This window comes from Zingiber officinale, chromosome 5B, assembly GCF_018446385.1.
Source record: "Zingiber officinale cultivar Zhangliang chromosome 5B, Zo_v1.1, whole genome shotgun sequence".
NCBI classification, from domain to species: Eukaryota; Viridiplantae; Streptophyta; class Magnoliopsida; order Zingiberales; family Zingiberaceae; genus Zingiber; species Zingiber officinale.
The window spans coordinates 99,041,864-99,051,089 of NC_055995.1; the positions used below are offsets into that span (position 1 = coordinate 99,041,864).

The window sequence follows — 9,226 nt, forward strand, 5'->3', positions numbered from 1 at the left end:
TCTTGGCCTCTCGACACTCATTGCCACTGGCACTCCACAGGATTGCAACAAGAACAAGCAAGCCCTCCGCTTATAGCTTCGCACTCTGAAGTAAGCCAAAAGCTCAAAGCCAAAGGTAACCCTAAGTCCGTAAATTTATTTTTTCCTATTCAAATGACGACACCCCTCGACACTAATGACGCTGCCACTACCCCGTTAGGCAGCGATGTTGCCACTCACAAGGCGGCCACATGATTGCTCAGTTGCACGACCACGTCGCTGCTTGGTGGGGATAGTGGCTACTGCTTTGCATGGCTACACCACTGTTGGGAGCAGCCGCCACTACCCACCAACAACAATGCAGCTTCCAGGGTAAAAAAAAACTAACATGATTGTCTATACTGAATCAATATTCTAACTTCGTCCTTACCTACCTTATTAAGGTATTTATTTAATGTCCAAGTACGTATTTATACCCTCTTAAATGTATATGATCCGGCGGTACGGACGCGGGACCCCCTTTGAGGGAAGTCAATGACACGTAGAGGTCAAAAGTTCAAGGACAAGATGAGGTCCGGCCGATCGGGTAAGGGTCGGGTCAACCGGCCGAACGGATCAGAATAGAATCAAAGACAACCCGACGGGGAGTCGGATTTCCGACGCTCATGGTGAACAAGGCCGCCGGGCCGAGCGGGTGGCCCGCTTGGCCGAGGCATAAGGCAGCAAGGCCGTGAACAGTCTCAGCCGAGCACACGACCGAGAATCTCCCGAGTGTACCAGTACTTGCGTCCGATCGGACGTGATGGGACTACCGAGCGGCTGGATGCTCGGCGCGGGGAGAGAAGGGACAAAAGGATAAGGGAACATCGAGGAACATCTTCTGACAATGAGCATGTTCGACAACCAAGCCATACACAGAAGCCCATGACGGAAGGTTCTGCTGTCCCATCAAAGATATGCTCGGACTGTAGCAGTATGGTGTCAGACATGCTCCTCTGGTAAGCCCATATTAAGGTATGGAAAAGGACACGTGTACACCTCGATAGGTGTGCATAAGCCTCCTCATAGCTCTATATAAGAGCCCCCAGACTTCGCCAAAGGTACGCAATCACGTGATCTCACATCTTCGAAGCCACTATCATTTTCCTCTTGTCTGACTTGAGGGTCGGAGGGTCGTCGCTGGGAACCCCTTCCCGGCCTGACTTCTTTGCAGGTTCGCCGGAGATCCGTACGGCCGGCCAGAGATCCACGTCATCGGTTGGAAGAGCGCCACGTGTCCAGCGTCCATCGATTCAGCATTCGGACATGATCAAATTGGCGTCGTATGTGGGAACGCACCTGCATCCGAGCGGAAGCAATGGACGAAGCTGGACGACAACACGCCGTGATGCTCTCCCAGGAGGAGCTCGATGCACTGATCGAGGCAAGAGCAGCTAAGCTTGTGGAACAATAGAAACAGAAGGCGCAAGCCGAGCGGATGGAGCAACAAGCGACGTCCGCGTCGGGAGGCCGAGCGGAAGCACCACCGGCCACGGTTCCATTTCATCGGGCCCTATTTCGTACGCCTCCTGAAGTCGCAACAGTTAATCGTGACCGAGGATCTTCGTCCGACGAGGCGCCCATGCGAGACAACAGAAAAGGCAAGGCTCCCCGAACGGACGCCTCCCCCGAACGGATCAACCGGCGCGTGATCCCTAGAGTGTTCCAGGTTGGCGACCTAGTGTGGAAGAAAGTAAAGCCGGTCGGGGACGTTGGCAAGCTGGAGGCTCCTTGGGCGGACCCCTTCAAAGTTATCGAAAAGCTCTGCTTGGGTGCCTATTATCTGGAGGATGAAGACGGACGACAACTGGATCGACCATGGAGCGCGAACCACCTCCAGCCTTACCGGGCGGGGTGGAAGGTGCGCCAATGTAATGTATGTTGTATATTTTCATTTCGGCTGTATATTTGAAATGCAGGAGTAAAAACTCGAAAAATTAGCGCAAGTATAAGGCATCGTCAGCCGAACCGGAAGACCGTCGAGCTCCGACGTTAAAAATCGAGAGTCGTGCCGGCGACTATAAACCCTCCGGCCGGAAGACCGTCGAGCTCCGATGTTAAAAATCGAGAGTCGCGCGGGTGACTATAAACCCTCCGGCCGGAAGAAGACAATAAAGAGGTCGACTTTTAAGTCGTTTGGCCGATCGGCCAAGTAACCAAATGTACTTCGTGAACACCTGGCGAAAATCCCGTTTGCGAGACAGGATATATTCAGCCGAGCGGACTAGCTACGCAAAATACTTCGTAAAAAACCCCTTTCGAACACAAGAAAAGTGGGATGAGAGGCGAATAACGAGGAGAAGTGAAGGAACATGAACAACGGTAGTTGTCGAGCCGAGCGGACAGCAATCGTATTGATTAGCAAAAGAAAAAGCAAGTAAAAGGATAGCATTAGAGAAATTAAGGCCGAGCGGCCGAATTAAAAAAAAAAGATAGTCTTTGGCCGAGCGGCCGAATTACACATATACTTCTATTCCAGATAATTGTAAAGATCCTTCGGGATGGTGCTGAGGAGTGTCGCCTGGTCTTGAGCTGGGATGGTGGCGGAATCAGAAAGTTGCCCTTTAGACTTCAGGTAGTTTGTCGTGGCTTCCATGGCAAGTTCAAAGGCAGTGTACATCCGTTCGCAAACTTTTTCCGAAAATTCGGCCGAATGGATGTAATTCTGCCTCAGGGCGGCAACCCGACCTGGCTCGGCCTCCTGATATTCTTAGAGGGCCGCTCGGGAGGCATCAACAGCTGCCTGGTGTTCTTGTAAAGCAGTCTCGAGTTTCGTCACCTCATCCGAATGGGCCACCTTCTCGCAGGCCAGCTGGTCCATCAGCTCTTTAACCTTTTGCTCCAAGCCCCGAGTTTCGATGTTCTTTTTCTCCAGATCGGAGATAGCAGTGTTTTTCCGAGTGGTGGCTAGGCTTATTTTTTGGTCGAGCGTCTTGACCTGTCCATTGAGCTCGGCCAAAGTATGGGCCTGATCGGCCGCCTTCTTTTGCTCAGTCGCCAGCCGATCTTGGGTCTTCTTGAGCTCTCTCTGCAGCTCGGCGTATGAGGGGCCTTGGGAGCCGGTCGGACCGCCTGCAGCCTTCAACCTTTTCAATTCTTCGTCTACCAGGGCCAGACGGTTGCTGACGGCGATCTCCTCCAACCATCTCTGACATAAGCAAGATTGTTAATAGACGACCAGAAAGAATGCGTAAAGGACTTAAGAAAACATACTTACCCCGGTAGCCATTTGCATATGGCTGTTGGCCAGATTGCTGAGTGGAATCATCACGATGCGCGCTCGAGCGTCGGCCCACATCTCGGCTAAGGGCCCCTTCATTGTGATCATGTGCTCGGGCGCGGTTGGCCGATCGGACTCAGGCATCAGCTCTTCAGTGGGAAGATGCAGAGAGACCCTGATGGTGCGGTGCCGACCGGGAGTCGTTTGGGCGGAAGCCGGGGAAGGATCGGAGGCCGGCGCAGAAAATTGGGACAGAATGGCCGAACGTTCAACTCGGCGGGGAGCAGGAGGAAGGCCGCTGACTGGAATGGCCTCGAGGGGGTCCGCAGATGCATCCAGCTGGGATGGGGTCCGATCAGACGAAATCGCCTCGACCGCTGGAGCTTTGCCGCGGGAATCGGCGGTGGTATGTTCGGTCGGCTGGACCGCAGAAGTGGCCGAGCTGAGTGGTGTCTCCGTTCGGCGCCTCTTTTGTCGAAGAGAGCGCTCTTCCTCCTGAGCGGAGCCTTCCTCTTGGACTATTGGTCCCCCACTGGGAGTGGCTCCTCTTGCTACATCCTGAGGAGAGGCCTGAGCGACCGACTCCTGTTGAGTCCCGCTCTCCCCTTCATGTGAGCTGACCGGCTCAATACCGAGCGACTCCATCTCTTTGGTGGCCGCGGGCTCGAGCGCCGCCGCCTTCCTCTTCAGAATGCCGGCCATCACGGACTCCATGACGATGTCCGCTGCAGAAGAAAAAGGAGAAAATCAGTTAGCAATCAAAGCGAATGCACAAGTAAAATTCTTACCGAAGCCGCTCGGGAGGGGGGTCCTGATCGGGCTCAGGCCGAATATGTACATCACCCCTTCAGGCAGGAACTTAGTGATGTCAAACTTCAGACCGGCTAGCATGTTGGTGGCGTGAAGATAGTCCGGTCCGGTCTTGAACCGTTTGAGCTCTGGTGAGATTGGTGTGCCACTGGGTTCGGAAGGGGGCCCGCTCGGGCATACGAAGGTAGAAGTAGAATTCTTTCCAATGCTTATTGGAAGAGGGCAGTTTATTAAAGAAAACTAAACCGGGCCGAGCCTGGAACATGTAAGTGCCCAGCTCAGACTGTTTGGGGTAGTAGAAATAGTAGAAGACCTCCGGTCGGAAGGGAATGTTGTGGATTTTGAATAAAACGACAACGCCGCATAAGAGGCGGAAAGTGTTAGGAACTAGGCTTCCGAGCGGAATGCCGAAAAAATTGCAAACTTCAGCGATGAAGGGATGAATTGGAAATCGCAGACCGACTGTGAACTGGTCGCGGAAAACATAAAAAGCTCCGTGCGGCGGTTTGTGTGGCCGAGCGGAGGGAGAGGGTAAGATAATTTCGAAGTCAGATGGGATGTCAAAATTATCCATCAGAATGTCGGCGTCGCGCCAATCGAAGCGCGACTCCATGGTAGTATACCATGGGCCGAGGGCTTGGTCGTGAGGCTGAGAGGAGCTAGTCATTGTCTGAACGGACGAAAATCACAAAAGGCAGATGATAGAAAGAAGAGGACGACAAGCGAGACAACGCCCAGAGGACCAAAACTCGGGAAAGAAACGCAAAGAAAACCAAAGATAGGAAAGAAGAAGGGCCTTACAGAGAAAAATAGAGATCGAGGAGGAACACGGAGTCGCCGGAAGAAGTAGCAACGAGATCACCGGAGCACTGAAACGCCAAAGGAAGCTACTGGACACGTGAAGACGCAAATGCGGCGAGGTGGGGGAGAAGGCGAAGGCTTTATAGGGATGAGCCCGAGCGGCCTCCACCGTCGGATGCAGGTCACGGGAACCGAAGCACGCATCGGGCCATCCATTTCGAACCGCCTCGATCCCGTCGGACACCACGCCGCCGCCGTACGATGACGGCAACATCGCCACGTGGCGTTCAACTACTGGAGCCCATTTAATGAGCGCGTGCTCGGCCTTAATGAGGGGATTTGGCGAAAATTCTGAGAAGATCCGAGGAATAGTGTCGACTGATGCCATGGCTACCCCCACTGGGGCCGAGTGGGAGATGATTTCATAGATGTGCCGCTCGGAGTTACCTATAGTCCAGTCAGTCGGACTAATCGCCTCTTTCGACTAGACTTGAAGGGGAGGCAAGTGATCCGGCGGTACGGACGCGGGACCCCCTTTGAGGGAAGTCAATGACACGTAGAGGTCAAAAGTTCAAGGACAAGATGAGGTCCGGCCGATCGGGTAAGGGTCGGGTCAACTGGCCGAACGGATCAGAATAGAATCAAAGACAACCCGGCGGGGAGTCGGGTTTCCAACGCTCATGGTGAATAAGGCCGCCGGGCTGAGCGGGTGGCCCGCTTGGCCGAGGCATAAGGCAGCAAGGCCGTGAACAGTCTCAGCCGAGCACACGACCGGGAATCTCCCGAGTGTACCAGTACTTGCGTCCTGTCGGACGTGATGGGACTGCCGAGCGGCTGGATGCTCGGCGCGGGGAGAGAAGGGACAAAAGGACAAGGGGACATCGAGGAACATCTTCTGACAATGAGCATGTTCGACAACCAAGCCATACACAGAAGCCCATGACGGAAGGTTCTGCTGTCCCATCAAAGATATGCTCGGACTGTAGCAGTATGGTGTCAGACATGCTCCTCTGGCAAGCCCATATTAAGGTATGGCAAAGGACACGTGTACACCTCGATAGGTGTGTATAAGCCTCCTCATAGCTCTATATAAGAGCCCCCAGATTTCGCCAAAGGTACGCAATCACGCGATCTCACATCTTCGAAGCCACTATCATTTTCCTCTTGTCTAACTTGAGCATCGGAGAGTCGTCGCCGGGAACCCCTTCCCGGCCCAACTTCTTTGCAGGTTCGCCAGAGATCCGTACGGTCGGCCAGAGATCCATGTCATCGATTGGAAGAGCGCCATGTACCCAGCGTCCATCAATTCAGCGTTCGGACAGGATCAGTATATTTTAGAATTTTCTCTTAAAAGTCACACCCTCGAGAAACTCCACAAACATCTCTCCTATATGCAACAAAAAGAAAGTTATGTTGATATAGACTTTTGAGTGTGCATAATTTATACTTAGATTTACCCATCTAACGAATATTAGATCTTGGACTAGAAAAGAACATCATAAGCTAGAATCTTGAAAAAGACAAATATGACCCAAGGGCTGAATTAGTTAATAAGTGCATGAGATAATAACTATAGTAATCATAATCCAGGATCAAATCATAATCAAGGATCAAAACTTGGCTGGGAATTTTGTAACCTCTACGGAATCCGCCCGTGCACTTGCCAAGTGAAAGGACATATATATGATTGATTGATTCCGAGAAGAAATTCCTTTACCCTTTAGATTTCTCTTCTCAACTAATATACGTAAACACACCTTCGGATCCTTACATATGTATTACATAAATTCTCGTGACGACTCTTTCCCCTCAGTACACCATTCAGAGTTCTACCAAAGAACAATTTCACAAACCTCATCGAAGTCGAACTCCTCCAGCTTCAGATCGCTGACACTGAACGTTTGGGAGTAGGGACACAAGTTTTCATAGAAGGAATAATATTCGTCGCTGAAATTCGAGTCACTGGCCATGGAGGCTGCGTACGCGTCAGGAATAGTACCCAACGCAGAGTTGTCCAGCACACTGTGATCCTCATAGAAGAACTGATTCGTTGGATGAGACTCAACAGTAGTGTTGTGAGAAGAATAGCTAAATTCTTGATGGAATTTGCAATCTCCAGAGTGATCAGCCATCGACAATGCTGGAACGAGATTATCAGAGGTGGTTTGCACCACCATGTGTCCATGGCCTGGAGTTGTAGGTGCTGCTGTGTTGCATGTATGCTCTCCTTTTTGAGTGACCAAGAACAAGGGTGGGTCACTGCGACATTCTTGTTGTACTTGTTTTGTAGCTCCGCAGCCTTTGTCCTCTCTGTAGGTGCATCTGTAGTAGCTCCTGTTATCAAAACAAACAAATAACTTTAGTACATGCATGAGAAATCAATAGTTCATTAATAACAGCTAAGATGCTTCTTTACACCGAGTTATAATAAAGATATATAGGTGGCTTAAAGGTAGGCTTATCCAGAAGTATTTTAAGGCACCTACTTGTTTTTTTTTTCCTGAAGGGTAAGGGTGTCAGTCTGCCTTGTTTCACATGTCTAATTGAGAAAGTGACTACTAATTATCAAAATAAAAGGTTTCTTTAATGGAGAAGATGACATTTGTCTCTGAAAAATTAAGTTTCTGATCATCTGAATCAATTCAAGAATATCCCAACCTTGGGAATACGTTGCCTCTGATCTTCTTCTCCCCGTATTTTCTCCACAGATAACCATCGTCGTATGGTGCAGTCGTAATGTTTTTGTGCGTCTGGCTGCCATTTCTGTGAAGATTAAAGGAAGAAGCTATCAAGAACTATGTCTTGATTGATTATGAACTAATTTATGCAATAAAAACCTACCTTTTTTGTTCATCTTTTTGGCTTATGAAGGCGATGTTCATTCTGGTGGAGGTGATGGAAAATCTCTTAAGAACTGGTGCAGGGATGGGAAGATCGCAAGTGACTGTGAATGGTATTCTTCAAATGCTTCTGCTATTCTCTTTGTTCTTGGGTTGCCCCTAGATCGGTGCCGTCCTGATTATATATTGAAGAGGGATGTAGTTGAGTAATGAAAGGGAAGTTGCCGGGAAGGACAATTAAAGGTGGACTCTGCCATGTGCCAGAATGTATTGCATGTGTGGGAAAACCCTGCAATATATATATATATATATATATATATATATATATATATATATAACAGAATGTATTGCATGTGTGGGAAAACCCTGCAATATATATATATATATATATATATATAACAGAATGTATTGCATGTGTGGGAAAACCCTGCAATTAATATATATATGTTTCTGCCTTTCCTCTCTGGTGAATGTCGGATGTACTCGTCTCCCCATTTGACCATCCATTTTGCGTGTGATTTGATGACACGATTTCCCCTAGTCCACCATGTCATCACTGTCTACCCTTTGTTGTTTGGCGGTCCAAATAATCATGTCATGATTGGCCTATATATGTTTGGAGCAATAGTAGCATCCCTAATCTTCTTTGTCGATAGTACTCGTTCAATGTACTCCCTTCGCTTCTCCATCGACATTGGTTTTGCCAAATGTGATATCATTAAATCTAAGATTCTTTTTCCCCTATCAAGTTGTTTTTGACAAATAGCTTGATGGTAAAAAAAGATGCAGGGGATCGTAAGTTTTGAAACATCATAATTTTTTATTCAGATGGAATTAAAGGATTTATAATATCTTACTATTTTATTAAAAAAAATTTCCTTTTACTAACTAATTTTGATGAACCCTAAAATAAATTTATGTTATTGTCCTTTTTTCTATTCACACTAAAAATAATTTCAAGTAATTCCACGAGCGAAACAATTAGTGATCTCGAGTTCAAAATTCAGCTACGGCGTATTATTATGAATTTTTCTCATTATTAATTTTCTCTGGTTGTTTTATATAAAAAAAATATAGTTCTCTTTAGTCCCACATCTTAGAATTGACAACACTATGATCAAAGAAACTTCTATAAATATTTTAGATTGACGATGTTAAAAAATATACTTTTCTTAATTTTTTTACTAAGATAAGTATAATATTAAATTAAAATAATTTTTTGCATAGGGAAGTCCGTTACAATAGTTTGTTGCTGGGATTCTCTAGCATTATTGTACTATTGCATGGGTCTGACGAATCTTACCCAAATAATTAATTCTTGATTTTGAACAGGATGACACTAGAAAATCCAAACAATTTAGATTTTCAAAGATCCAAATAATTTATATATTATTATATTACAGATGCAACGTGTGCACTATCACACTAGTATTAAATTAAAGTTTGTTTAAAGATTTACCGAGTATAATTCTTAAAGGCCTAATTTTAAATTTAAAAAATATCGTTTAAAATTTCTTTTAGAAGTTATCATTTTATT

The 9,226-nt window shown here is 47.6% G+C and overlaps 1 protein-coding gene across 1 annotated transcript; it reads right to left on the reverse strand.

Annotated features, from left to right (window-relative positions):
• Window positions 1-6,536: 6,536 nt before the first annotated feature.
• Window positions 6,537-7,848, reverse strand: LOC121987676 (probable WRKY transcription factor 46). Its single transcript, XM_042541411.1, has 3 exons — window positions 7,691-7,848; window positions 7,508-7,612; window positions 6,537-7,183 (listed from the first exon to the last, which is right to left on the reverse strand). The coding sequence occupies exons 1-3, from the start codon at window positions 7,729-7,731 to the stop codon at window positions 6,679-6,681; spliced, it is 651 nt and encodes a 216-aa protein (XP_042397345.1). The 5' UTR covers window positions 7,732-7,848; the 3' UTR covers window positions 6,537-6,678.
• Between the last annotated feature and the right edge of the window lie 1,378 nt (window positions 7,849-9,226).

Excerpts from the sequence above, each read along its gene's own strand:
- LOC121987676 (XM_042541411.1), bottom strand. The coding sequence starts at position 7,731 with ATGAACATCGCCTTCATAAGCCAAAAAGATGAACAAAAAAG. Across the intron at positions 7,613-7,690 it reads CAAAAAGATGAACAAAAAAG|AAATGGCAGCCAGACGCACA; the intron begins GTAGGTTTTTAT and ends TAATCTTCACAG. Across the intron at positions 7,184-7,507 it reads AGAGGCAACGTATTCCCAAG|GAGCTACTACAGATGCACCT; the intron begins GTTGGGATATTC and ends TTTTGATAACAG.